At 68.5% G+C, this 27,911-nt stretch overlaps 2 protein-coding genes across 4 annotated transcripts; both read right to left on the bottom strand.

Moving 5' to 3' along the window:
- Window positions 1–49: 49 nt before the first annotated feature.
- CAD (carbamoyl-phosphate synthetase 2, aspartate transcarbamylase, and dihydroorotase) lies at window positions 50–14,305 on the bottom strand (the record flags this gene model as incomplete). 3 transcript variants are annotated; one of them, XM_082015706.1, is made up of 45 exons in its annotated part: window positions 50–152; window positions 343–437; window positions 562–663; window positions 733–888; window positions 1,014–1,139; window positions 1,357–1,569; window positions 1,679–1,753; window positions 1,881–2,035; window positions 2,137–2,181; window positions 2,654–2,701; window positions 2,835–2,976; window positions 3,049–3,144; window positions 3,236–3,376; window positions 3,444–3,634; window positions 3,722–3,923; window positions 4,010–4,141; window positions 4,224–4,388; window positions 4,519–4,685; window positions 4,864–4,945; window positions 5,189–5,437; window positions 5,517–5,621; window positions 5,689–5,871; window positions 5,943–6,110; window positions 6,208–6,426; window positions 6,529–6,711; window positions 6,805–7,029; window positions 7,119–7,217; window positions 7,333–7,579; window positions 7,650–7,900; window positions 8,031–8,143; window positions 8,222–8,355; window positions 8,434–8,558; window positions 9,041–9,229; window positions 9,626–9,847; window positions 9,945–10,178; window positions 10,419–10,550; window positions 10,649–10,794; window positions 10,943–11,055; window positions 11,127–11,312; window positions 11,392–11,563; window positions 12,066–12,207; window positions 12,308–12,450; window positions 12,692–12,821; window positions 13,868–14,007; window positions 14,221–14,305. In XM_082015706.1, the coding sequence occupies 45 exons, from the start codon at window positions 14,303–14,305 to the stop codon at window positions 50–52; spliced, it is 6,771 nt and encodes a 2,256-aa protein (XP_081871832.1). The 3 variants fall into 3 exon arrangements, with proteins under 3 accessions (XP_081871832.1, XP_081871833.1, XP_081871831.1); XM_082015707.1 differs by lacking the exon at window positions 2,654–2,701; XM_082015705.1 differs by lacking the exon at window positions 2,654–2,701 and having other exon boundaries at window positions 2,775–2,976.
- A 7,182-nt stretch (window positions 14,306–21,487) lies between these two features.
- Window positions 21,488–27,906, bottom strand: EIF2B4 (eukaryotic translation initiation factor 2B subunit delta; the record flags this gene model as incomplete). The annotated part of the gene is made up of 11 exons (XM_082015701.1): window positions 21,488–21,687; window positions 21,897–22,077; window positions 22,174–22,354; window positions 24,167–24,294; window positions 25,296–25,398; window positions 25,616–25,692; window positions 26,030–26,144; window positions 26,508–26,599; window positions 26,813–26,895; window positions 27,113–27,322; window positions 27,804–27,906. Coding segments are annotated over 11 exons (1,473 nt in total), but the record flags the coding sequence as incomplete, so codon positions are not given.
- Between the last annotated feature and the right edge of the window lie 5 nt (window positions 27,907–27,911).

The following is a 27,911-nucleotide window of genomic DNA, read 5'->3' on the forward strand; positions in this document are numbered from 1 at the left end:
CGGCGCGGCGCGATGACGCGCGGCGCGGCAGAGTGACGCGTTTATTGGCTCAGTAGCGGCCCAGCACGGTGGCCAGCAGCGCCATCCGCATGTACATCCCGTTCTCCGCCTGCCGGAAGTACGCGGCGCGCGGGTCCGAGTCCACCTCCACGCTGCGGAAGTGACGTCAGTCGAGGGCCCCGCGGGGATGACAGACCCCACCCCGACGCACCCAGCCCCTCAGAGCCCCCCGCTCCCCCTCCCCCCAGCCCAGCACAGCCCCCAGCCCCCCCCGCGGCTCCCCTCCCCCCAGCCCAGCACGGCCCCCAGCGCCTCAGAGCCCCCCCAGCCCCCCGGGCCCACCTGATCTCGTTGACGCGGGGCAGCGGGTGCATCACCACCATCTTCTCCTTGGCCCGGGTCATGATGTGGGGTGTGAGGATGAACTGCCCGAAGCACTGCGGGGGCCAGGGGCAGCCCTGAGCTGGGGCAGGGGAGCCCCCACCCCACAGAGGGCGGAAGGCTGCTGCCCCCTCGCTGGGGCGAGACATGGGGTGCCCCCTCCCGCCACCCCCTACTCACGGCCTCATACTCCTCGGCCAGGCGGAAGCGCTCCTTCTGGATGCGGGTCATGTAGAGCACGTCCGTGTCCGGCAGCGCCTCCTCGATGCTCCCGAACTCCTCCTGGGGCGGCACCGTCAGCAGGGCCGGGGTGGGGAACGGGGCCCCGGCCCCCCCACCCCCCCTGCTCACCTGCTTGATGCCCTTGGAGGCCACGAAGCTGGTGATGTCGGGGGGCATGCGGAGGCCGGGGGGGGTCACGTAGCGCAGGTTGATGCGGTACTGGGTGAGCAGGCGGGCCAGGGAGTGCACCGTGCGCCCGTGCTTCAGGTCACCCACCATGGTGATCTGGGGAGAGCGGTCAGCCCGACCCATGGCAGCACAGGGCCCGACGGCCCCCCGGCCCCCACAGGGCCCTTCAGCCCCAATGCGCCGCGGTGTTCCACGGCCCCCCTCGGCCCACAGAGCCTTACTGTCATGCCGTTGACGGTGCCCAGCTCCTCGCGGATGGTGAAGATGTCCAGCAGCGCCTGCGTGGGGTGCTCCCCCACCCCATCCCCGGCGTTGATCACAGGCTTGCGACAGTGCTTGGCAGCCAGCTGGGCACACAAGCAGGGCTGAGCGCGGGCAGGACGCGGCCCCCACCAGCCCCGCGGTGACTGGACCCGGCTCCTGCTCCCGACGCCTGCCCCACTGGGCGCACAACCCTGCCCCACAGCACAGGTCATCACCCCTGCCACAGGGACCTTCACAGCAGGATGCGACCACCCCCCGGCGCCGCCGCAGGCAGGAGACAGCCCCACCAGCCACTCTCACCTCAACGGCGCCCGGCTGGGGGTGCCGTATCACCAGCACGTCGGCATAGCAGCACATGGTCTGCACGGAGTCTGCCAGCGACTCTCCCTTCTGCACCGAGGAGGTGGCCTCCGAGAAGGACAGGACGGAGCCACCCAGCCGGCTCATGGCCGCTGCAAAGGAGCTGCTGGTCCGCGTGCTCGCCTCGTAGAACATGGATGCCATCACCTTGCCCTGCAGGGGCCATGCCGTCACCTTGGGGAGCCCAGGGGCATTCGTGCCCAGCACAGGGCTCCCATGGCCTCGCTCAGGGTGCCAGGCAGCTGCCCCATGCCCGGCTCACCTTGAGGATGTCCAGGCTCCGCTCCTTCTGCACCAGCATACGCAGCGTGTGCGCCACATTGAACAGGTGCGACATCTGCGGGGAGAGGCAGCTCAGCCGGGGCATGCGCGGCCCCAGGATGTGGCTGGGGCGCACGAGGCACCGTGCCCCCCATGCTCATCCACGTGCCCCTGGCCCCAGCACCCGCTGCCAGCCTGGGCACCTGTTCCTTGGAGAACTGCTGGACGGAGAGGACGTGCTGCCCAACAAGGGGGTGCAGCAGCGGGGAGGTCTGGAAGTGGGGTGCACCCTGAGGAGATGCCTGGCGCGGGAGGGGCCCCGGCGGGTAGAAGTAGCTGTCCTGGATCACAGCTGGATCTGCAGCACGGAGAGCAGCCAGTCAGCCCACGTGGGTGGTCCCACGGAGCACGGCCGGCCCGCCCGCCCGCTGCAGGCCCCCGGAACGCCGTAGCACTCACCAGCCTCCGCCGCCTTCCTGCCAGCCTTTTCACGGGCATCCTCAGCTGGGGTGGGAGAGAGGAGCGGCAGCGTTAGAGGGTGCGGGCGGCTGCGGCACCCCGGGCCCCGCGCTGCCAGGGTGCTGCCAGCACATGGCAGCTCCGGGCAAAAGTATGGCGGGGCCCGACGCCAGGGCCACCCAGAGCCGGGGTGGGCCAAGCCCAAGTGCGTTGCTGTGCCCCTCTCCCCGCGCACTCCATGGAACCCGATCAGACGCAACCCAAATCACACTGGCAGGCGAGGGGTCCCCGAGGTGCCGCACGGGCCGGGGCAGGAGGGGGGCAGGCAGGCGCAAGCGTGCCCTGTCCCATGGCGCCCGGCCCCACCACATGGCGGGGAAAGGGGCCCAGGCTGGGGCAGCGCGGGCAGCCCGGGGCCAGCGCGGCACCTGGGGGAGGGGATGCACTCATCGGCTGCGGTTAGTGCCATTAGTACGGCCGCGTCTCATTGTCTGAGTGAGTCCCCCCCCGACATTACCGGTGCCTCGGGCGCCCGGGCGGTGCACGGCTCCCAGCCTCCGGAACGCTGAACGGGACACAAGGGCCAGCGTCAGCAGGGCCGCCCAGCCACGGCCCCAGACCCGGCCCTGGGGCGGCACGCTCGCTGCCCTGCCGCTCGCCCACCGCGCTCCGCCGCACCACGCCGCCCGCCCCCCTACCTGGCAGCCCAGGGTCGGAGGCCCGGTGGATGCGAGGCGGGAGGTGGAAGCGTCCCTCGCCTGTGGGGCCGGCCCGGCGGGGGCTGGAGGCTCGGCCACGCAGCATCTCGCTGGCCACCACATGCCGGGGCCGCTCGGGGGTCTGCAACGAGAGGCCAAGCTGGAGCTGTGGCGCGGCAGCGGCCCACGCCCGCAGCCCCACACACCCCGGTACCTTCGTGCTCTCTTTGGCAGGGGCCGCGTGCGGTGCCAGCACAGCTCCTGAGGGCCATTTCTTCACGTCCTGCCCATAGCCGGGGGGCACCAGCACCTGCAGCCATGGGGGTGACGGGGTCAGTGCTGGGGTATGCGGGGCTGGGGGGACCCCCCTAGATGCAGGGGGAGGGTACCCAGGGCCTTACCTGCCCATCTATGTAGGCAACCTCCCCACGCAGGACCACCCTCCGCACCGTCCCCTTCACCTTCATGCCCTCGAAGGGTGTCCAGCGGGCCTTGGAGAAGGCCGTGTGGCTGGGAATGATCCACTCCTGCTCCAGGTCCACCTGCCAGGACAGCAGGTCAGAGGCAGCAGGGCCGGGGCTGGGGCCGGGGTGGGCGTCAGGGACCCACCTCCACATAGGTGTCCTCCTGGGCTGGCAGCCCGAATATCTTGCGGGGGTTCTCATAGAGGCGCTGGACAATGTCCTCCACGGTGAGCCGCCCCTCAGAGACAGCCGTCAGCAGCAGCGGCAGCATCGTCTCCAGGCCCGGGTAGCCAGGGGGTGGCTCTTGCCCCTGCTTCTCCTCCAGCGTGTGGGGGGCTGCGGGATGGGGGCCGGTCACTGCGGAACTCGCCGCCATCGCCGCCCTGTGCGCCCGCCCCACAGCCGCTCTCCCCCAGGGCTCACCATGGTCTGTGGCGAAACAGTCGATCGTGTCCACGTTCTCCCAGAGCGCCTCCACGTCCCGGCGGGTGCCCAGCGCCGGCCGCACGGCCGCTCGGCCCTCCCCGAGGCGCCCCAGGTCGTCCCGGCACAGGAAGAGGTGGTGCGGGGCCACCTCGCACGTCACCGGGATCCCCTTCTGCTTAGCTGCCTTGATGAGGAGGATCTGGGGGAGCCGCGGTGAGGGACCTGCCCCGAACTGCCCCGCGCCCCATTGCCGGGGCCCGCAGGCCCCCTGCCGCTGCCGCTCACCTCCTCCCTGCGGGCCACGTGGCAGATGTGCACGGGGCGCTGGTACAGCTGGGCCACCATCAGGACGGCGGCCACTGTCTGCCGCTCCGCGTGTGCCACGATGGGCAGGTGCTGCGGCCACTGCTCGAAGTGCTGGAGAGGGTACGGGGCTGGTGGGCGCTGGCACCAGGAGCTGGGCCCGGCCCTGCGCCAGCCCCCGCCCGCGGCGCCTCACCTCCATCCACAGCGACACGTCGTCCACCCGCAGGCTGGAGAAGGTGTCGTTCAGGTACATCTTGAGCCCCGCGGCCGCCCCGGCCAGGGGGCCCAGCGAGCCGGCGTTCTCTGAGGAAGCCCCCAGGAAGAGGGCGAAGTCGCAGCGAGCCCCAGCTTCGGCCAGCTGCGCGGGCGAGAGGTGGTGGGTGCTAGGTCGGGGCCGCCCCGCTGCAGGCGGCAAGCGCACCGCAACCGGCACCGCAGCGCCCGGCGAGGGGACGCGGGTGTCGGGACAGGCAGTAGAAGCCCCTCACCTTCTGCGCAAGGGCGAAGGAGGCGGCGTCGGTGACAGCGGGGCTGGTGTTGGGCATGGCGCACACCATGGTGACGCCCCCGGCCAGGGCGGCTGCCGTGCCCGATGCAAAGTCCTCCTTGTGGGTGCCACCCGGCTCACGGAGGTGGACGTGGACGTCGATCAGGCCTGGGGAGCGGGGCAGTGTCAGCACAGGCAGCCCCCAGCCTCGGGGGGTGCAGGACACCCCGGCAGCACTGGGAAACACCTCCTCTCCCCGCAGCACTCTCGGAGCCCCCGGTGCCGCCCTGGCTCCGCGCCGCGGAGCACAGCCCCCAGCCCCTGCCGTGAGCCCGGTCCCACCTACCTGGCAGGCGGATGAGTTTCTGGGATGTCATGCAGTCCACGTGCATCTTCAGTGGGGGGGCTGCCCCGATCTGGCCCAGTGCCTGTGGAGACGGCAGCCGTGAGGGAGGACCCGTCTTGCAGGGGCACGTGGGGCCAGAGCTCAGGAACGGGGCCAGGGTGAGGACATCTGACCAAGCTGCACCCCCAAAACGACCCTCCCACAGCAATGCTCGTGCACAGCACCCCACCCCACAGTACCCACAAGAGGACCTTCCTACCCCAGCCGCCGCATTACTCCCCAACCTGCACCCACATCCCTTGGGCCCCTGCGCGCCCCGGCCCACCTCCACAAAGAGCTTGGTGCACTTGATGTCGATGATGAGCGGCACCGAGTAGTCAACGGCCAGGCGCCGGGTGCGGTACCCCTTGGTGACGAAGGAGGAGAGCCGGCGGCCCCCCGAGTTGCGCATCGAGAGGTTGATGACCATCTCAAAGTGGTTCTCAGCCAGGTAGTCCAGGATGCTGCGCTGGGTCTCCCGGGCACCGGCCTCGCTGCCGTCTGCCTCCTCAAAATGCCAGTCCACGGCCATGACCTGCCAGCAGCAGCGCCCATCAGGGCCCCATGCCTCCCCCAAGGGCACCCCCGGCCCCCACCAGACCCCCAGCCCCGACCTTGATGCCGTGCTCGGTGTAGAAGTCAGCGGTGCCGAGGCTGGCGTACAGCTTGTAGCCGAGGCTCTCCAGGGTACGCACCGTGGGCAGCAGCTCGCTCTTGTTCTGCAATGACCCCAGGGCCAGTAAGAGGGCGGAGGGGGGCCCCGGCCCCCGCCCCCGCCCCACGCACCTTGTAGCTGCCGATGGTCAGCAGGATGTTCTTCTTGGGGATCTTGAAGCCGGTGCTGAGCATGGCTTTCAGGTAAGCCTCACAGCGGTTCTCCCCGAAGCAGGCCACCTCGCCCGTGCTGGTCATCTCCACACCCAGCACCACGTCGGCACCCGCCAAGCGCGAGAAGGAGAACTGGGGCACCTGGGGGCGGGGAGGGGCTTAGGGGTCACCTGGCCACGCACCCCAGCCCGGCCCCCGTGGCCCCCGCTCACCTTGACACCAACGATGCCCGTGCCCGTCATCAGCCCCACGGGCTCCACGTCCTCGCCCATGATCACTTGGCTGGCCAGAGCCACCAGGTCCACCCCCAGGGTCTTGGAGACGAAGGGAAAGGAGCGGGAGACGCGGACGTTGCACTCGATCACCTTCAGCTGGTCGTCCTGGGGGAGAGCGGACGGTATGAAGCACACCTGGGGCCGCAGGGTGTCCCCCCGCCGGCACCGTGCCGGCCCAGCGCAGCCCCCCCCGCTGAGGCACCTTGGCGATGAGCTGCAGGTTGAAGGGACCGGTGACCTGCAGCTCCTGCCCGACAGCGTGGACGATGGCCTTGATGCGCTCCAGCGTCTTGGGAGTGATGTCCTGGGGGGGCGTCACCAGCGTGGCGTCGCCTGAGTGCACCCCAGCGTTCTCCACATGCTCCGAGATGGCGATGGCCACCACCACGCCGTCGCAGGCCACCGCATCCACGTCGATCTCCTGCAAGCAGGAACACGGTCACAGACTGCCACTGGGACGGGGGGCCGGGATTCTCGCGGGGAGCAGGGGCGCCCTGGGGCCGGAGCGGCCTCCTGGATGGACCTTGGCCTCCTGAATGAACTTGGAGATGACGACAGGCTGCTCCTTGGACACGGCCACGGCGTTGCTCAGGAACTTCTCCAGGTCGCTGTCCGAGTAGGCCACGTTCATGGCGGCGCCACTCAGCACGTAGGAGGGGCGCACGACGCAGGGGTACCCCACCTTGCAGCAGAAGTGCTTGGCCGACTGCAGGAGAGATGCCACTCTCAGGGGACTTGCCAAGGGACCGTCCCTCATGGGCCAGCGCTGTCACCCTCCCCGGCCCCTCACGCCCCCCACCTCCATGTCAGAGAGCTCCTTCCAGAGGGGCTGGCTGATGCCAATGGAATCAAGCAGGCGGGAGAACTTGAAGCGGTTCTCGGCTGAGTCAATGGCCTCTGGGGAGGTGCCCAGGACGCGGCACTGCTGCCGGTGCAGGGCCATGGCGATGTTGTTGGGCAGTTGTCCACCCATGGACAGGATGACACCCTCGGGGTTCTCCAGCTCGTAGATGTCCATCACCACCTGCAGCGCGGGGATGGCTGGGACAGAGGCCACGGCAGCCCTCACCCTGCCCCAGCCCCACGGCAGGCAGGGCCCCCAGCCCCACTCACCTCAAAGGAGATCTCATCGAAGTAGAGGCGGTCGCACATGTCATAGTCGGTGCTCACCGTCTCAGGGTTGTAGTTCACCATGATCGTCTTGAAGCCCATCTGCCAGGGGAGCAGGACGAGGTGAGGCCAAGGGCCCCCCACTCCTCCCCAGCTCCATCCTCTGAGCAGGGACATCCAACCCACCAGCCCGGCGGGGTGCTGGGGCCCGTCGGACCTTGCGGAGCTCCTGGATGCAGCCGACGGCGCACCAGTCGAACTCAACGCTGCTGCCGATGCGGTAGACGCCAGAGCCAATGACCATGACGTGGGGCTCACGGAAGGCCAAGTCGTGCTCCATGCCGTTGTAGGTCAGGTACAGGTAGTTGGTTTGGGCCGGCCACTCTGCCGCCACGGTGTCGATCTGCTTCACCACCGGCAGGATCTTCAGGTCGCGCCGCATCTTCCGCACAGCCAGCTCGGTGCTGCGAGGGGCAGGGTGAGCGCCAAGACGCGGGCCGGGGCACAAAGCGGGGTGCCCGCTCCCTGCGTTACCTGAGCACAGCCAGGGCCACCTGCTTGTCGGAGAAGCCGAGCTGCTTGGCCCGCTTGAGCACGGCGGGTGGCATGGTGCTCTGCTCCTCGCGGTACGACTCCAGCAGCACCGCGTGGTCTGCGATGTTCTTCATCTTGTGCAGGAACCAGCGGTCGATCTTGGTCAGCTCGTAGAGCCGCTCAATGGAATAGCCAGCCCGTAGCGCGGCCGCCAGCACAAAGATCCGCTTGTCTGTCGGCGTCTCCAGCTCCTGCCGGGCCGGGGGGGTCAGTGGGGCCGGGGCGGGGGGCAGACGGCCGCCTCCTGCCCAGGACTGCGCTGGCAGCACGGTACCCCACCACCCCAGACCCCCCAAAGCCTTCCTGAGCCCTGGCGCTCACCACGTCCGAGGCTGGCTTCACAGTGTGGTCAAAGCCCACGCAGTTCTCATCCACCATCCTCAGGGCCTTCTGGAAAGCCTCCTCGAAGTTCCTCCCGATAGCCATGACCTCCCCTGCAGACAGGGCCGTGAGTGCCAGACCCCGCGCCCGCCGTGCCGCCCACCCGTGCTGCACACCCACCCCGCGCTCACCCACGCTCTTCATGGAGCTGCCAATCTTGGTGCTGACGCGCAGGAACTTGCTGAGGTCCCAGCGCGGGATCTTCACCACGCAGTAGTCCAGGCTGGGCTCGAAGTTGGCTGTGGTGGAGTTGGTGACGGAGTTCCTGGGGAGGGGATGCGTCAGCGGCTGGGGCTGTCCCACCGGAGCAGCGCCCCGTCCCACACCGCAGCGGTGCCGTTACCTGAGGAGGGGCAGAGGGATGCCCAGGGCCAGCTTGGCAGCCACGTAGGCCAGGGGGTAGCCGGTGGCCTTGCTGGCCAGGGCCGAGCTGCGGGAGAGCCGGGCGTTCACCTCGATGATGTAGTACTGCGGGCAGCAGGCGGGCAGGGTTAGCGGGGCGGTGGAGGACGCGTCCCCGTGGCACGAGGCCACGGGCCTCACTGCTGTCTGGTGCTCGGCTGGCACCAAGGGGCCGCCAGCACGTGGGGGGCACGAATACGCAGCTACGGGGGCCAAGTGCGCGGGCAGCCATGCTGGGGAAGGGCAGCTGCGGCCAACGGCCGCAGCGGGACGGCGCCGCGCAGAGCGCGCCCCAGGGTCGGGGTTAGGCGCACGCGCGTGGCACCGAGGGGCAGCAAGAGACCCGGCGCCCCGCTGTGCTCGTGGGGTCCGGCTGCGGCGCCGACACAGCGAGACGCTCCGGCCCGCAGGAACGCCAGGCGCCGCGGCCTGGGGAGCCCGGCGAGGCACAGCCCCGCGGGGCAGCGTGCGGCAGGACCCGGGCCCGGGATCCCCCGGGGCAGGGCTGGCCAGGGGGTCTCCCAGGGCCCCCGGGGGGCTGCGCTCACCTGCTCCGACTCGGGGTTCAGGGCAAACTGGATGTTGCACTCGCCCACGATGCCCAGGTGCTGCACGACCTTCACGGCCGTGTGCCGCAGCATGAAGTACTCCGCGTCGTTCAGGGTCTGGCTGGGCGCCACCACGATGGACTCGCCCGTGTGGATCCCCAGCGGGTCCAGGTTCTCCATGTTGCACACCTGGCAGTGGGGGGTGACCACAGGCTGCGTGGCGTCCTGACCGCCCCACGCATGCTCTCGGCCGCTGCTGCCCCGGGCAGGTCCCTCCTGGCGCCCACCGCCTCCTCCCCTGACGGGGGGACCGATGGGGGCTCCCCTGCACAGCTGGGGCTTGAACATGAGCCCCCAGGACACCCTGCGTGTTGCAGCCCCCCCCAGCACGGGGGATGCGGGGGGTCTGGCTCGAGGGGCACAGCTCCCCGTGGCACACAGCAGCCATGCTGGCACCACAGAAGGGACAGGGGTGCCCTCCCTGGGGACGGGGTCCAGCGGGAGCCCCCGACCCCACACCCCCCGGCACTCACTCCTCCATCAGCTCCCGCCCAGCAGGGCCGGAGATCTCCCCTCCTCCCCTACCGTGACACAGTTGTTGAAGGCGTCCCGCACCACCTCGTACTCGATCTCCTTCCAGCCCTTCAGGGACTTGTCCACCAGGACCTGGGAGGTGTGGGTGAAGGCCTGGCTCACCAGTGCCACCAGTTCCTCCCGGGTGTTGGCGAAGCCGGAGCCCAGACCCCCAAGGGCGTAGGCAGAGCGCACCAGCACCGGGTACCCCAACCGCTCGGCCGCTGCCTGCGCCTGCAGAGAGCAGCGGGGTCGTGATCGGAACGGGGAGGACAGCACCCGCGAGCTGCCCCCACCCTGCCCCGTGACCGCCCCCGTCCCACTGCTGGACCTGCTCCAGGGAGGCAGCGGCCTCGCTGGGCGCCACGTGCTCCCCGATCTCCTCCATCTTCTCCACGAAGACCTTGCGATCCTCTGTCATCTCGATGGAGGCGACGGGGGTGCCCAGCACCCGCACGCGGTACCGCTCCAGCACGCCCGCCTTGGTGAGCTCCACGCCGCAGTTGAGGGCCGTCTGCCCCCCGAAGGTCAGCAGCACCCCGTCGGGGCGCTCGTTCCGGATCACCTGGAGGGGCACGGAGTGGTGGGGCAGGGACGCACGGCGGTCCCACAGAACGCACCCTGCGCCCTCCGCGCCTGTGCTGCCCCACAAGCGCCTCTCCGCCCCCCACCAGCCCTCCATGCATCAGCTCCTCTGCCACCCCATAGTCCCCCAGACATCCTGTTACGCCCCAGGCAGCCCCCGGCCCCACCGTCCCTGTGCCCCCCAAACCGCCCCTCCCAGCCGGCGCCCCGGGGTGCTCACCTGGGTGACGTACTCGGGGGTGATGGGGAGGAAGTAGACCTTGTCCGCCAGCCCCTTGGAGGTCTGCACCGTGGCGATGTTGGGGTTGATCAGCACCGTCTGGATGTTCTCCTCCTTCAGCGCTTTGATGGCCTTACGGGGAGCAGAGAGGTCACGGCCGGCGGCCCCAGGCCCCCACTCCCCTGGTGGTCCCCACCCACCGCCCCCGCGTCCCCGGGGCAGGCGCTCACCTGCGAGCCCGAGTAGTCAAACTCGCCCGCCTGCCCGATGGAGAGGCCGCCGGAGCCCAGGATCAGCACCTTGCGGGGCCGGGCTGCGTCCTGGCCCCCCGCCGGCGCCTCGCTGTAGGTCAGCCAGTCCCGCAGGCGCTCCCGCACTGCGGGGGACGCGTCACGCCGGGGCCACACGCACGCTTGCGCGCGGCCCCTGCCCCACGGTGCTGCCCATGGCCCCAGTGCGCGGCCCGGACCCGCACGCAGCCCCGGTCCCCCAGTCCCCACTGCCCCTTCTCACCCCACACCCACCCGTCCGGGCGCTGCCGTCTCCGCTCCGCAGGTCCCGCGCCGCCTCCACAAAGATGTCAAAGAGCCCCTCCAGGTCCGTGGGGCCGGCGCGGTGCTCGGGGTGAAACTGGACGCTGCGGAGAGGGTCAGGCAGGGCATGGCCCCGGGCCCCCCCGGACCCCTCCAGCCACGACCCCACACCCACCTGAAGAAGGGCTTGTGCTCATGGACGAGGCCCTCATTGGAGCCATCGTTGGCGTTGGTGAAGAGCGGGGCCCAGCCGGGCGGCAGGCTGCCTGCCTCCACCGCGAAGCCATGGTTCTGCGCCGTGATGAAGCAGCGCCGCGTGTCCTCGTGCAGGCACGGCTGGTTGTGCCCACGGTTCCCGTACCTGGGGTGGCGGGACAGGCGACAGGCAGCCCCGGGCAGCCGGGACCCTGTGGTGACCCAGACCCCAGACCCACACTCACTTCATCTTGTAGGTGTGGGCGCCGAGGGCCAGGGAGAGCAGCTGGTGCCCCAGGCAGATCCCGAAGACGGGCTTGGGCTGTGGTGCGTCCAGCACCCGGCGCAGGCTGGACACCGTCTCCTGGCAGAGCTGCGGGTCCCCAGGGCCGTTGCTGACGAAGAGCCCATCAAAGTCTGCGCCGAGACAGCAGCAAGGTCAGAGTGGGCCCCCCCGCCCCCCAAGGCCCCGCAGGGTCACAGCGGGGCCCCGGGCTACCAGCAGCCTAGCAGCGAGGCACCCCACACCCACAGCCCCCCAACACCCCAGCAGGGTCACACCCAGGTGCCCTGACCCCACAACCCCCATCCCAGTGGCAGCAAGGTCCCCCAGTCCCACAGCCCCCCGTGGCCCCCCATGCAGGGTCACATTAGGGCACCCTGATACCACAGGCCAGAGCCTCCCATCCCAGCGGCGGCAAGGCACCCCGAGCCCACAGCCCCCCACCCCTGCGGGGTCCCACTGAGGGCCCCGAGCCCCCAAGAAGGACGATGTCGAGGCTCCCCAATCCCCCGGCATGAAGCAGGACACAGCTCCCCCCTGCCCCCTGCACTGACCAAGAAGACAGTCCCTGCTCCTGGCCCCATCCCCCCACCCCTCAGCAGGGCCCCGGGAGGCCCCCGGCCGCCGCCACCCCACCTGCGGTGTCCAGCGGATGGTCCCAGGGCACCACGGTGACGGCCGCCCCCCGCTCGCAGAGGCACCGCACCTGGTTGTACTTGAGCCCGCAGTCGACCACCGTGATGCGCAGGGACCCGCCGGGGTTGAACACACGGGGTGTCTGCGGGAGGGGTGAGCGCGGGGCCCGGCCGATCAGCCCAGCCCCTCCATGGCAAGGACGTCCGCAGCCCCAGCTGCCCCCAGCCCAGTGCCAGCCCCACCTTCAGCGACACTTCCTGCACCAAGTGCCGCTTATTGGGGTCTTCAAAGGAGAGGCTCTTCTCGGGGGTCCCGTCTGGCACCAGCTTCCCCAGCAGCGTCCCCTTCTCGCGGATCTTCTTCGTTAGGGCCCGAGTATCCACCCCTGTGCACGGGCCGTGAGACACAACCCCCTCGCCCCATCCCACCTCACACAAGACCCTGCACCCCAGCAACATCATCACCCCCAATGGCCACCGCCGGGTTGACCCCCGGGGGGGCAAATCCTAATGCAGAGACAGGTCTGGTCCAGAACTCGCTGCCCCTGGGCCCCAGCCCCTCAGCTGCCCCACAGCCACCCCCCAGCTCCCACCCCACACCCAGCCCTGCAGTCTCCCCGGTCCCACCTTCCAGCCCAGGGATGTTCTGCTCCTTCAGCCACTGGTCGAGGGAGCGGGACGCGCTCCAGTGGCTGGGGGTCTCCGAGCACTCGCCCACCACCAGTGCAGCCACGTGGATCTTGCTGGACTCGAACCACTGGGGAGTGTGGAGGGGTGAGCATGGCCAGGCATGGGGTCACCAGCCCGGGAGAAGCCCTGTGCATCTTCGGGTGCCCGTCCCAGCCATCCCCATGGGGCATGGTGGGACAGCTACAGCCCAGAGCTGGGGGAGCCCCATGGGACAGGGACCCCATCCCTGGCTCATGGCACAGGACTGGACCCCGCTGTCGCTCCACGCAGCGTGCCGGGCTGTCACCACCCCCACCGCGGCCCACACCCAGCCCTGCAAGCTGAGGCTTGGTCCAGCTGAGGCCCCGGCTCCAAGACCCCCATGATGGGGTGCCCAGGCCCCTGGTGCTACTGGACTGCAGCCCCCTGCCCAGGGGCCAGCACGGCCCGCGCCGCAGGACCTCGCAGCTTGGCACAGCCGCAGCGTGGACCGGCACACGGCAAAGCGCCGCTCCCTCCAGCCACAGCCTCACCAGGAAGCCGCAAACACCCCAGCGCATCCTGTCCCACCGGACTGGAGCTCTGGTTGCCCGCAGCAGGGACCCACGTGCCCCTGGCCCAGAGAGGGCTATCGGCAGCGAAAGCGGGGCCGGAGACTCCTGGCCCACCAGCGTGAGATGGGGCTGGACAGGACGGACCCCCAGGGCGGTGGGGAGGCCCCGTGCTGCCTCTGCCGGGCCTGGACTCTGCCCCGGGGGCAGGGGCGGCCCCGGGACAGGCAGCATGGAGGCAGAGCGGCTGGGAGGGGCCTGGGGCCGCAGGCAGGAGGGGCTGCTCCGCCCTGCCCCAGCGCTGCCTCGGCCTGGGGGCCGCACGGAGCCCCAGCAGGGACAGGCCCGCGGGCCCGATCCCCACCCCCAGTGCCCGGGGGTCGCCCCCTGCCCAGCCCCTCGGGGAGCGGGGTGGGCCGGGGCACCCTGGGCCCAGCTACTGGCTCCGGGCCCCGCGGCATCGGGGTGGAGCCTCCGCCTGCCGCCACGTGCCGGCCCGGTGCCCGGCGCGTCCCCGCCTTGGCGCCCTGCGCGTTCCCGCCCAGCCACGCGCTGGCCCGCGCCCCGGTCCCCGCGCGCTCACCCTGCTGAGGCCGAAGGGGTCGGTCTCGTCCCGGGGGACCCCGTAGTTGCCGACGAGCGGGTAGGTGAGCACCAGGATCTGCGCCTTGTAGGAGGGGTCGGTGAGGGCCTCGGGGTAGCCCACCATGCCGGTCTGGAACACTGCCAGCGCAGGGGCAGGGCCCGGGTCGGTTGGCACGGAGCCGCCCGGCACGGAGCCGCCCGGCCGCTCCCCCGGCGCCCCGCGCCAGCCGCCGCTGTTCCCCGCACCGGGCCGGACCGGACACCCCCCCGCTCCCCTCCCGGCGCCGCTCGCCGGGCTCGGGCCTCCCCCCCGCCATCCGCCGCCGGCCTGGCGGCGCCCGCCGCACTCACCGACTTCCCCGACGGCGACGGCCCGGGCGGCCCCGAAGGGGCGGCCGCGCAGCACCGACCCGTCCTGCAGCACCAGACAGCCCATGGCGACCCCACGTGCGCTGCGGCGGCGACCGAGCGGGCGCGTGCAGAGCGGCGGCGGGAGGATCCGGGGCGGGGCCGGGCCGGGCCAGCCCCCGCGGCGGGGCGGGGCGGCGGTGGGGCGGCACGCGGCGGCCCGGCCGCTGTACCTGATTCACCGGGCGCCCGGCGGGCGGGGGCGCCGCGGCAGCGGCAGCGCCGGCTCCGCCGGCTCCAGCGGTCCGGGGCCCGACCGCAGGACACGGCCGCAGAGCGGCCGGGAGGGGCCCCTGCAGGCGGAGACAGGAGCGCGACAGCCCCGAGCTGGGCCCCAGCGGGGCGGAAACGGCAGTGCGCCCGTGGGTCGTGGTGGAACAACACGGAAAACCCTGATCTGTCATTATACCGCAGCGCCAGGGGAGAGCGCGAACGCAGTCCCCCACTACCACAAATTATGCAGTCGAGTTTCCCGCATTTGGCGAAATCGCAGGGGTCAGCACACCCGGAGTGCAGGGGATGAGCCTCGCCCTGGGAAAACCACCTGCCTGATCATGGTGTCTCCCCTGCCAGGTAAGTATGACCCGCCCCCCGCGCACACGCGGGCCCTGCCCACGCGCTCACACTCAGCACACGGCCACCGCACCGCCAGCCCCGCGCGACACCCGCGCGCACGGATCACTCCGCGCCACACGAAGCGCCGCCGCGCACCGTCCACGCAGCGCCGTTTACGCGCGTGTTCCCGCCGTGTCTTGGCGAGTGGGTGTCCCGTCATCCCGCGCTCGGTGCCTTATCTGCATGGCCCCGCCTCCGTCCGCAGCGCCCCGCCCCTGGCGGACCCGCCCCGCCGTGGGCACCCGGGACCCGCCAGCGGCCCGGCCCGGCCCGGCCCGGCCAGCTCCGCGCCTCGGGCCTCGGCCGGAGGAGACCCGGCAGACCCGCAGAGGCGGGACGGCCGCCACGGCCGGAGGGCTGCAGCTGGCGGAGCCGAGCAGCGGGGCGGGCGTCGCTGAGGAAAGGGCGGTTGGGGGCAACGAGCCCCGCGAACGCGGGACCGGGGGAAACGTCCCCCGAGCCCCCCCGGGCATCGGCCGCCTGACGCGCAGAGGGGACCCCCCCTCGGAGCATCCAGCCCGGCGCCCGTAGTCCGTGGATGTGGAACGGGCGCTGCCGTCACACCAGCCCAGCGCTTGACGCCGCCGGTACGGAGGGCGATGGCTGCAGCACCGATGTGGGAGGCCTGGCAGACTGACTCGATCACCTCCCACGAACCCGCCGCTGCACGCGCCACGCGCCCACAACGGGGGAAGCAACCACGGGGTGGCTGGACACGCAGCCCGTGCCCCACGCCGCCGCCCGGAACACTGTCCCCGGCCCTGAAAAGCAAATCTTACGGCAACATGGCACCCCCGAAAGAATTGAGGCAGACAACGGGACTCATTTCCGAAACAACCTCACACACCCCGGGACCCGGGGAAACGTCCGTCCCTGCGGCTCCTGCCCTCGGACCGTCGGCACCTCCATGGCTGGGCAGGACAGCGCAGGCTCAGCCGCTCCGGCCGGCGGCGGCACGAGGGGTCCGGGTGTGCGAGGACACGCGGACGCAACCCTGATCCGTGGAGGGGGGTGGGTGCTGCACCGCAGGACTGCTTCGCTCCCGATGTCTCCTCTGCGCCCATCGCCTGGTAATTTCTCTACTCCCAGTGTCAGTCTGGCGTGGGTGAGAGCACGGGAGAGTTTTAGCGACGCCCCGGAGCCAAGGACCGTGTCGGTAAAAAGCGTCGGCGTTTCTCAAGGCATGGCTGATCGTGTGCCCGGCTCGGCCGGCATCCAGTCACCTTTCGGCACTGCAGCCCCGGCGGTGCCGCGCTCTGCCCTGCGTGTGGCTGGCACGGGGCTGGTGACGCCCTGTGCTTCGGCGGCTGCTGAGCAGTGCCAGCGCCGCACCAGGCATCGCCTGCACCCCCGGGCAGCAGCTGGGGTGGGCAAGGGGCCGGAGGGGACCCAGATGGGACAGCCCACCCCAGGGGCCTTGCACACCCACTGTGTGCCGTCCCGCTCAGAGACAAAAGGGTAGGATGGCACAGGGCAGGGTAAGGGCAGGGCAGTTCGGCTGGAAGGGACCTGCAAGGATCATCACCCAACTGCCTGACCACTTCAGGGCTGGCCAAAAGTTAAAGCGTGTTATTAAGGGCATCGCCCAAATGCCTCTTCAACACTGACAGGCTTGGCGTATCGACCACCTCTCCTGGAAGCCTCTTCCAGGGTTTGCCCACCCTCTGCGTAAGGAAATGCTGCCTCACGTCAAGGCTCAACCTCCCCCGGCGCAGCTCTGGACCATTCACACGTGTCTTGTCCCTGGATCCCAGGGAGAAGAGCTCAGCGCCTCCCTCTCCACGTCCCCTCCTCAGGGAGTAACGGGGTCACCCCTCAGCCTCCTTCTCTCCAAACCACACAAGCCCAGAGTCCTCAGCCGCTCCTCAGAGGACGCTCCTTCCAGCCCCGGCACCAGCGTCGCTGCCCTCCTCTGGACGCGTTCGAGGACCTTCGCATCCTTCCCACGTGGCGGGGCCCAGAACTGCACGCAGTGCCCCAGGCCAGGCCGCGCCAACGCTGAGTGCGGCGGGATAACCCCCTCTCTCGGCCGGCTGGTCGTGCTGTGCTCGGTGCCCCGGGGTGCGGTTTGCCCCCGTGGTGCCAGGGCACGGCGCCGGCTCCTGCTGCTGACCCCGGGCCCCTTTCTGCAGGGCCGCTCCCCACCCACTCCTTGCCCAGTTTAGACTGGTGCCCGGCGGTACTCTGCCCTGGGGGCAGAATCCGGCTTTTGGACTTCTTCCGTTTCATGCCGCTGACGATTGACCGGTGCTCCACTCTACCTAGACCCCTCTGCAAGGCCTCCCGTCCCTCAGAAGCGTCAACAGCACCGTCCCCGTTTGGTGTGGTCGGCAAACCTGAACGCATCGTTAGCAACTCCCGCATCCGGGTCGCTGGTAAATACATTGCACGGCCCCGGCCCTCGGACTGAGCCCTGAGGAATGACGCTGGCGACCGCTCGCTGGCCAGACATAGCCCCGCTCGCCACCACTCCTCGGGCTCTGCCCTTCAGCCGGTGCTTCACCCACCGCCCCGTGAACCTGCTCGTCCCACTGTTGGACAAGCGCCCAGAAGGGTGCTGTGAGGGACGGGATCAAACGCCTTACCAAAACCCAGAAAAACTACATCCACCGCCTCCCCTCCTCCATGAGGCAGGTGACCTCACTGCAGTTGAACAGGGCTTTCCCTCGGTGAGCCCACGCTGGTTGTGCCCGACGACTGCACTGGTCGCTAAACGCCCTTCGGTAGCACCCGGCGGGACCTTCTCCAGCGTTTTCCAGGCACTGAGGTCAGACTCGCAGGTCTGTAGTTTCCCGGGTCTTCCCTCACGCCCTTCTTGTGAACTGGTGTGACGTCGGCCTCCCGTCAGCGGGGACCTGCCCAGACTCCCGGGAGCTTTGGGAGACGATGGAGAGGGGTCCCGCCGCAGCACGCGCCAGCTCCTGCAGGACGCTGGGGTGAGCCCCGCCAGGCCCCGCGGGCTCGTGAACGTTCAGCTGCTACAACCGGTCCCGGACCAGGCCGGTGCCCACGAGTGGAGAGTCGCCGCTCCCCGGCCGCGGTCCTCCGCCGCGGGGGCCGGGCGGCCCGCGGTCCGTCAGTGTTATTAAAGGGCGAGGCAAGGGAAGCATCGAACGCCTCCGCCTTCTCTTCGCCCCCGTTTGCTCGGTGTCCGCCCGCGACAGGCGTCGGCCCGCCGTGTTCCTCGCGCCTCCTCTTGCGCTCAGAAGAGGCCGTCTTGTCGCGGCCTGACGCAGCACCGGCTGGCGCCGAGCCCCGCCGGGCTTTGGCCTCTCGTGTTTCTGCCCTCCGCGTGCGCACCCACCGCGGCTGCGTGACCCGCCTGCGCAGCCGACCTCGCCTCCAGAGACGGCGCCACGTCTCCTTCCTCCCGGGCTCCACGAGGAGGTCCCCGGCCGGCCCCGCCGGCCTCCTGCCTGGCCTGGGAGCCGCGGGGGCTGCCGGCCCCGGGGCTTTCAGGGGCGGCTCCTACGAAGGGCCCCGCCGCCGCCCCCCCCGCGGCCCGGCGGGCCGATTCCCCGGGGCCGCTGCCCGGGGGCTCCCCGAGCCGCCGGAGCTTTGTCCCTCCGAAGCCCCCGGGGGCACCTGCCCGCCGGCTGCCGGGGCACTCGGCGCCGGGCCGCACCCTCGCCAGAGCCGCGGCCGGGAGCGCGCAGGCCTGCTCGGGGCCGCCGCCGCGGGAGCGGGGGGTGCTGCGGCGGCGCCGTTCCAGCCTCCCGGCCGCGGCGGGACGAGCCCCGGGGCCCGCGGAGCGGCTCTCGGTGCGCGCCGGGGGCCGGCGGGGCGGGGCGGGGCGGCAGCCCCCGGCAGCAGCGCGGCGGGAGCGAAGACGTTGCGGGCCGGGGATGTGGGTCCAGGCGCTGCCCGTTATTCACCGGTGCCCGTGCTGGAGCGGAGGGCCCGGCCCCGCCCCCCCCCGCCCGGCCCCGCCCGGCCCCGTCCTGCGCCGCTGCCGGCAGAGCCGCGGCGGGCCGACAGGGGCGGGGCGCTGCGGACGGAGGCGGGGCCATGCAGATAAGGCACCGAGCGCGGGATGACGGGACACCCACTCGCCAAGACACGGCGGGAACACGCGCGTAAACGGCGCTGCGTGGACGGTGCGCGGCGGCGCTTCGTGTGGCGCGGAGTGATCCGTGCGCGCGGGTGTCGCGCGGGGCTGGCGGTGCGGTGGCCGTGTGCTGAGTGTGAGCGCGTGGGCAGGGCCCGCGTGTGCGCGGGGGGCGGGTCATACTTACCTGGCAGGGGAGACACCATGATCAGGCAGGTGGTTTTCCCAGGGCGAGGCTCATCCCCTGCACTCCGGGTGTGCTGACCCCTGCGATTTCGCCAAATGCGGGAAACTCGACTGCATAATTTGTGGTAGTGGGGGACTGCGTTCGCGCTCTCCCCTGGCGCTGCGGTGCAAGGACAGATAGTTGCGGTTGCAGTGGGCGCAATCCCGAGCAACGTTCGGGATTGCGGGGGCGGAGCTCGGGTCGGGCTGTCAGCACCTTGGGGCTGGCCACGCTCCGCTCTCTGTCCGCAGCGGGCCGTTTCCCCGCGACTCCTGCGGAACCGAATTCGGGGCGGGGGGGCGGAAGTGGCAGGGCCAGCGGGGAACCAGTGCGGGGAATGGCCCTCGGGGCGGGCAGGGCCGGGCACAAGTCGCCCCGGGTAGGGCCGGTGCAGGCAGCCAAGGGGCAGCCACCGCCTCAGGACCCCAGGCACCGCCTGCTCCCCAGATTCATCGCTTTGCCGTTACCGCTCCGTTCCGATCGCGGGTCTGACAACGACGGAAACGCCCCCGGGGTCCTGCGGGTCCCGCTGCGACCCGGCTCGTTTTCGCCGTCGGCCCCGCTCCTGCACCGGGCGAGATGGCGGGATGGCGGGCGATCGAGGCCGGCGTGCGACGGGTCACGCCTCTGCCCGCGCGGGGTCGGGCACTGGAACCAGCCCACGCTCTGCCCGCCCCCGCCGTGGCAGCACCGCCAAGCGAGACCAGCGGCATGTCCCGTTCTGTCCTTGCACCGCAGCGCCAGGGGAGAGCGCGAACGCAGTCCCCCACTACCACAAATTATGCAGTCGAGTTTCCCGCATTTGGGGAAATCGCAGGGGTCAGCACACCCGGAGTGCAGGGGATGAGCCTCGCCCTGGGAAAACCACCTGCCTGATCATGGTGTCTCCCCTGCCAGGTAAGTATGACCCGCCCCCCGCGCACACGCGGGCCCTGCCCACGCGCTCACACTCAGCACACGGCCACCGCACCGCCAGCCCCGCGCGACACCCGCACGCACGGATCACTCCGCGCCACACGACGCGCCGCCGCGCACCGTCCCCGCAGCGCCGTTTAGGCGCGTGTCCGGCGATGGCTTGGCGAGTGGGTGTCCCGTCATCCCGCGCTCGGTGCCTTATCTGCATGGCCCCGCCTCCGTCCGCAGCGCCCCGCCCTGGCGGCCCGCCGCGGCTCTGCCGGCAGCGGCGCGCTCTCCATGGCCACGCCCCCGGCGGGTTTGAGGGGCCGCGCTGGGACGAGCCTGGGCCCCGGCCCTTCTGTCCCGGGGGCTTCGCCGGTGCCCTGGCTGTGGAGCAGCAGGGGCCTCGGTTCCCCCTGGGCCACAGCACCCCGGCCAGAGCTGACAGCCCCGCACGGTGGGGCATTGCCTGCCGCCGGCCCTGTCCCCTCCGTGGGAAGGCTGCGGTTCGGTGCTCCCCGGGCCCGACCCACAGCTGGTACCGGGAGCAGCAGTGGGGATGGAGCCTGCTCCCCCGGCCCCCTCCGTGCCTCCTAACGCACCCGCGGGGCAGCAACCGGCAGCACAGCCGGTCGTAGGAAAGAGAGAGGGACCAGCTCTGGCCCCACCCGTGGCACCCCACCGGCCCTCGCGCCGTTAGTGCCGGGCCTTCCTCTCCCTGCCACCCGGCAGGGACATGGGGCTTCCCCTGCCGCCCTGGCTCTGCACAGGGCTGCAATGACAGGCGAGACTGCTGTATAAAAACACTCCTTTTTGGGCAGAGGCCAGGATACCAGGCACACTGCCATCTCTTCCCTGTTCCTCCCCCAGAGCTGGGAATGTGGAGGGGGTAAGGGGCTCCAGGGGGATGCACAGACAGCCCCCAGCCATCCCTACTGGGTGCATCAGAAAGGCATAGGAACGCTGCAGAGCAAAGGAGGACACTCCCTTCTCTGTGCCAGAGCCCCCAACCACTGCTCAGGCTGGACCTTGCACTGGGCCCCTCTTGCAGGAGCAGCTCGTGCTGGGAGCAGCCCTGGCCCCCTGAGGGTGCTGCGGGGTCAGAGGTGCTGGGGGTCTTCTGCGCAAGCCCAGCTCGACTGGCTGCCAGAACCATACCCAGAGGAGGGATGGGCCAGGGGCTGTCACCATTTCCTCCAGGTTCCTGAGGAGTGGCCTGGGGACAGGGAAGGTCCTAGCCCACGGCAGCCTGGAGCGGGAGGAGAGGGGCTGGGCAGAGCTGGGCAGAAGTGTCAGCATGCCCAAGGAAAGTGCAGAGCTGAGCCTGTGGTGACACGGGGCGCCAGGGCTCCTACCACACCACCGAAGGCAGACAAGGTGCATTGTTGAGCCTGGTTTATTAAGTGTCTGTGCGGCTGCCCCTACTACTGATCCACGTTCTTGACACGCAGGACAACAGGCACTGAGGTGCAGGGGATCATGCCCAAGTCCGTGATGACCAGATCCACTAGATCAGGTGGTGTCACATCATAGACCAGGTTGAGGAGGCGCAAGGACTTGTTCTCTGCCCAGCCACCCAGCTGGGCCTGGCCCTTCCGGAGCATGATCAGGTCATCAGGGTCATCTGCAGAAAGAGAAGCAGCTGGAAGGATCAGGGGGAGGGACAGCACCTCATCATCCCGCCCTGCTGCCCGCCAGGCCCAACAGCCACCCTTCCTGCGAGTGGTGGCCCCTTGGCCAGGAAGGAGAATGGCAGGGCAGACCAGTCCATCCTGGCCAGCAGCAGGAAGAGGGAACAGGTCCCAGGTGGGAGGAAGGGGACAGAAGCCTTACCCAGCTCGTTGGAGACAAAAGAGTCTGTCTGCACCCGCTCGCAGAACTTGTAGGTCTCACAACACACCAGGACGGGCACATTGTAGGCCTTGGAGACCAGCGCTATTTGTGATGTCCCCACCCGGGACATGACAGAGCCGTTGGCCAGGAGCGCATGGGCTCCCAGCAGCACTTTGGACACCTGTCAGGGAAGTGCAAGGATCTGTTAGCGCCTTTTATTATGCTGCAGCCTCCCCCATGCCTGCCACCCTCGGCACAGCCCTGCTCTGCTCCTCACCTCAGGCAGCACGTAAGAAATGGCATTGATCATCACATAGGTGCAGTGAATGCCCTTGCGCACCAGTCGGCGCAGCGTCTCCCGGCCTTCTAGCCGCGGCCGGCTGTCCACCACGATCACACGGAAGGCCCGTCCCTTCTCCACATGGGCGTAACACAGCGTGCGGTTCACAAGGGAAGAGCTGATGGCCACCAGTTAGCACGGCTGCCCCCGATGCTGTGCGCTGCTCCCTGCCAGCATGGCCCGGAAATGCAGCCAGTGCCAGGAGACTTTCCTTGGTGCTGGCTCCAGTGCAGGACTCATCAGGTGCCGGCCGGGCAGGAGGTCTCCTGAGCGTTAGCATGGGGTCTCGCCCAGGGGACAGAGCTGACATGCGCCCGACGGCAGGGGCTGGCTGCAGCAGAGCAGGCACTGCCAGGTGCCAGCTGCCATGCCAGGTCCTCAGGCACATCCAGCCCAAAGAGAGCAATGTCTCTCTTACCCAGAATGGGAGCTGGGCTCCCACCAAAACCCCAGCGGGCCAGTGCTGCCTGGAGACGAGTGCGGGCAGAGCTGTCGTGCACCCCCCTGCCCCCGTTACAAGTGCTGCCCCTTCCAGACACTCTCCTGCTACGCTCGCTTCCAGGGCTCCCTCTCCCTGTCTTTGCAGAGACTCACCCCCTGGGAAAAGTGATGTCTCAGCCCCCCCCTGGAAGCAGCACTGACATCCACCTGTCCGTGACCACAGCTAGGGACTCCCCCTCCAAACCTTCTCCAGGTTTCCCCTCTCAGAACACTCCAGGCCCGCTCTGACCTCCTGCCCCTGCTCGCTCCTCTGCTGATCACCCAGGAGGCACATCAGATCGGGACTCCGTGTTGCCACAGCGGTCTCTGGCTCCTTTTTCCACCTCTGCTTTCTGGGACACAGTCCCTCGAAGGAAGAACAAGCTTCCGTCTTTTTGCTTCCTGACATTTGACTGTGCTGCAGCTTGTTTAAAATGCCAGTAAACAGTCATGGCCGCTCTATAAATGCCCTGCATTGAAGATGCGGTGAATCTGGGTTTCTCGAAAACACCTAACTCTGGGCACATGCAAACAGAGGACAGTGCCAAGCCTTGAACAGGAACAGCAAAGTCTCACGGACAAGCGTTCGGTACAGGCTTTGCTGACGGCAATGGCTTTAGGCCCCTGTCAGGCGCTTCCCAGCGCAGTGATGGTGCTGCCCACTGCAGCCACACTACACGCTGGTGGGTCTGGGATAGTCAAACTGGCAGGCAGTGCAGACTTGGGCATTCACAAGCTGAGCTTGAGATGCTGACACATATATTAATTGGTATAGGCTGGTTTAAGGCTACTTGATCAGACTCTCCTGTTCCTTCCTCTAACAAGTCCGAGGGTTCCAGTACTTCCAGCATCTAACCTGTCCCAGCATGTAGAGACAGACCCCTTCGCAGCGCGGCCCTCCAGGGATGCCTGCTTGCAGCCAGGCCTGCCAATACCGTCCACTGCGCTCTGCAGACACGGTTTAGCGTTCCCCTTGGCAGCTGCCAGGCAGAAAGTGCTCTGTCACCACCTCGTGACGCGAGCTCATCAGCCCGCCTGTCTCCCAGGATGGGATGGAAGTCCTAATGAGCTCTCTGCTTTTTCTAAAGCACTAACAATACTCCCACATCCAGTTAGCAAGTGCTGATCCCAGGGCCATGCTCTGCTCTGTCCTGACACCCTCACACATCCACAGTTCTGTCCCGCCCCACTGGTCATAATTAAAGGCAGGAGGGAGACGTTTATCAGCTCCCCACCGCAGCCAAGTTCTGGCTGGCACCCCTGACTGCCCCCTCCCTACTTGTTTTATTTCTAGTTGCTGGACCCAGAGCCAAAACCCCTCCCTCTCCCTTGGGCAATGCTGACTTTCCCACCCTTGAAAAACTGCTTTTGCAAGAGCTTTCCGTCTTCACTCAACTGCTCCATTTCCTTTTCCCACCCACTGGCCTGGCTGCCCTGGCTCTCCTCTTACCATCCATACACCAGGATGACATCGTTGTCATTTATCTTCTCAAAGGCAGACCTTGAAATGGCTTCAGCTGCCAAAAGAATCTTCTCACGCAGATATTTGTCGATAGTGCCCTGCAGCTTGTCCTTTGCCTGGGGGAGACAGTGCCAGCACATACAGCATGGCCTCACCACACCGCAGACACTCTGCTGTCCCTCACAGCCTGGCAGGACTGCGGGCTCAGCTCTGCCTGCAAGCACAGAGGCCTGCCCTGCTCCCAGCCAGCCTGTTTGTTGAATGGCACCTTCCCCTGGGACAGCGGCTCTGCAGGACACACAGGGCCACTCCTGTCCCAGCACAGGTTCGAGCTGCCATCAGGACCTCCCCAGCTCTGCCCATTACCTCCCCTGCGCCTCCTGGATCAGTTGCTCTGGTCCTCAAGCTCAGCCTCCCAGCCTGACTCCTCTGAGCCCACTAGCCATGCTGCCCCAGGGGCCCTTGCAGCCAGCTCCTGGCATATACCACCACCCTGCCCCTTGCTCCGCAGCCAACGGGCTCTTGTGGAGTTTTTTGCATGGGACAGAGCTAAGCACTGAAAAAAAGATATTCTTCTTCATCTGTGACTTTACTGATGCTGTCAGACGATGCTCTCACAGGCAGTCCTGGTGGGCAAGGGCAGCTCATGGTGCCCAGCTGCTGTGGTCTTCCTGCAGGGCACAGCACCAGCCGGACCAGCCTGCAAGTCCTCCAGCCGCTCAAGAGTCACCTCCCGATGCAGGTGCAATGCTGGTTGCTGGCCAGGCCTGTGGTGCAGTGCTGCGTTCACTGAGACCACGTGCGCCTGCTGCAGCTTCTCCCATTTTACGTCCCTGCTCCTGACAAGTGCCAGTCCTACCAGCCCCACGACACTAACAGCCCAGCATTGGCTGCAGCGCACCCCGGCCCCTTCGGGTGCTGGCAGAGGGGGAGCAGGTCTGGCCGCACTCAGGCCGTGGCTGGCGACACTGATGGCCAACTCTTCTAGCTTCACTGCAGCGCTGCTCCCAGCCTGCATCCCGCCACCTCTCCCTGCTTATCCTGGGCCAGGGCTGACCCTCTACCCTGTGCCTGCAGCCAGAGGGCTGGAGCCTGCTGCTGGCATGAGGCCACTCACCTCCTCCTCTCTCAGGGTGTCAGGCAGGCACGAAATCTCCTTCTTCAGGAACTTAATAGCATTGCCCATGCTGGCTGAGAGGGGCCGGCACTGGTTCAGGAAGCTGCAGAGAGGAAATGGGCTTAGCTCCAGAGCAGCCTGGAGGGCAGGGACAGGAAGAGAGAGGGTGCAGCTGGGCTGGAGATTGTAGGCAGGGAGGCAGAACCTAGAGCCCCAGGAACGTCAGCCCAAGTTTGGGTGGATACCAACCCAGAGAGGCGACCGATGGACCACACTTAGAGGAGCTTCAGTCCCTCTGCTCCAGCACTGGGAGCCCTCACCTGATGTGTGGCTTCAGCTTGGCCACCAGGTCCCGTGACAGCTCCTCATTGGGGGGTGTTGAGTAATCCCGGATCAGCTGAGACAAGAAGAAAGAGAGCGTGAGTTCAGGCCACCTGCCCCTTCTGGCCAGGCAGACCACTCTCGCGCAGGAGGCTGCAGACCAGGCACAAGCATGTACCGCACAGCTTGACACCCTTTCACAGGGGAGGCAAAGGGGTGCTCCAGGAGCTCAAACCCGCAGCGTCAGTGCCAGAACAGGACACCAGCAGGGCCCAGCCCTGGCACGGTCAGAAGGAAGAGGCTGAAGATGACTGAGCACAGATGCAGCCCCAGTAGTCAGGGAACAGGAAGGGATACCTGCGCCTGGTGCAACGCCCTTACTGCCTGGTGGGCATGGGTAACTGCTCACATACCTGTTTGAAGACTTCCAGCAGGGCGATGCAACGGGCGTTGGAGCCATTGATGATGCCCTGGGAGTACTGGAGGCCAAGACGCACCACAGCTGGGTGAATTACCATGGAGGGGATGCTGCAGGGACAAACGCGACAGAGCTGTCAGCACTGGCCCTCTACAGCCCAGGAACAATCAACCCATTGCCAGGCCCCCAGCCAAACAACCTGAGGGACAGCCCGAAAAAGGAGTTGTCAGTCCAGCCCCTACTTGCCCTGTGACCTGAGGAGTCAGGCTAACCCCACAGCCCCTGCTCCCCTGGCCCTGCACTGCCCGAGGGCAGCTCTCCTCACCTCACAAGCAGGACATCAAACCAAGCAAAGTGGTCCCCCTCCATCCCATCCAGCCCCAGGATACCCTTCACTACAGCCATTTTTCAGCCAGCCCAGCCAAAACAGAGCCCAACGATTGCCAGGGGCCTGGGCTGGGGAAGCCATGTACCTCATCTGCTGTGTCAGTGGCTTGTTCCGGCTGTACTGGTGCAAGTGGGAGAACAGGTTGACCTTGGTGCCGTAATCCTGCCTCAGAGGTACCTGTAGCCAAAAAGCATTGACGATGGCTTACCCAAGCCCGCCATACAGCCCTGCTCACTTCAGCATCAGCAATCACACCCAGTGGTTGCTTGCGGCACACCAGGAAGCAGGCCCTAGTCCCACCATGCGCGCAGCCCGATGCCAGCAGACACGCCACAGTGTCTGCAGTGGCTGCTCTGTAGCATGCAGCCCATTACCCAGCCCCCCTCCTACCTGCTGCCGCTCCAGCTTCTTGGCCAGTTTTCTCTGGGCTGCAGGGTCATCCACCTGCACGTGCTCCGGCAGCCGCTTTACCACTGTGAGGATAGCGGGGAGCGTGGCGTGAGGTGGCACCGCCCTGGTGCAGCCCCCAGCCCAGCCACGCTGCCCCAAAACTCAGGAAAGGCCCGACAGGGCAGAGCCCAGGGCACCATGTAAGGATGGGATGGGCAGCGCCTGCAGGCCCCCGCCCCAGCCCCCTCCCTCCCTACTCACCCACCCACCCTCTGCACCCTGCGGTGACAACGTCTGTACCGGATTGAGGCTCAGAGGGGGTCAGCCTGGGCTTGGCTGCTGTGGCTGCCTGGCTCAGCTCTGCTTTCTTGGCCTGCTTCTGGGCCCGCTCAGCCTCCTGCTTGGCCCGGCGCTCTGCTCGCAGCTCAGCTTTGCTCTTGCTCCCTGCGAGCTTCTCGCCATCGCTGGGGCCATCAGCCAAGGCTGGGGGGGACGTGGGGGGAGCAGCTACTGCAGGAGAGGGAAGAGGGAAGTCTGCACACAGCCTCTGTCACCAGGAGATGTAGCCCAGTATGTGGGACAGCCCATGGCAGGGAGACCCTCCTCTGGGCAAGGGTCTGCCTTCGGAGGGGCAGGCGGGACTAAGCCCCCCATTCCCCAGCAGCTTGGCACCCCCGCGCAGACCATCAGGCCGGCCCCTGTTCCAGCGGGGAGGGGACAGGCCCCTCTAGATCTCAGCCTCTGCAGGACGCAGGCACTCGAGGCGTCAGCGCTCAGGCGCGGGGAAGCTGGGAACCCCGGAGGTCCCAGCGCGGCCCCTCCCGAACTGGAGGCGGCTCCTGGCTCAAGGCTGTTCCCACCTGGGGGACGTTCCCAGCCCGGGAGGCCGCCGGGGGCCTCGCCATGGGGCTGCCCCTCTCGGGGCGCCGGGGAGCTCTGCCGCGGGGCTCTCCAGGCTGGGGGGCTGCCTCGGGGGGAAGGGAGTCCTCACCCCGCGGCTGCTCCGGATCGGAGGGCGTCCCCAGCTCCGGAGGCTCCGCCACCGGCCCCTTCTCGCTCCTCTTCTTCTTCTTCTGCTGCTTCTTCTCCTTCCGCAGCT

The sequence above is a fragment of the Phaethon aethereus genome (genome assembly GCF_964289735.1).
Source record: "Phaethon aethereus genome assembly, contig: HAP1_SCAFFOLD_408, whole genome shotgun sequence".
Taxonomy (NCBI): domain Eukaryota; kingdom Metazoa; phylum Chordata; class Aves; order Phaethontiformes; family Phaethontidae; genus Phaethon; species Phaethon aethereus.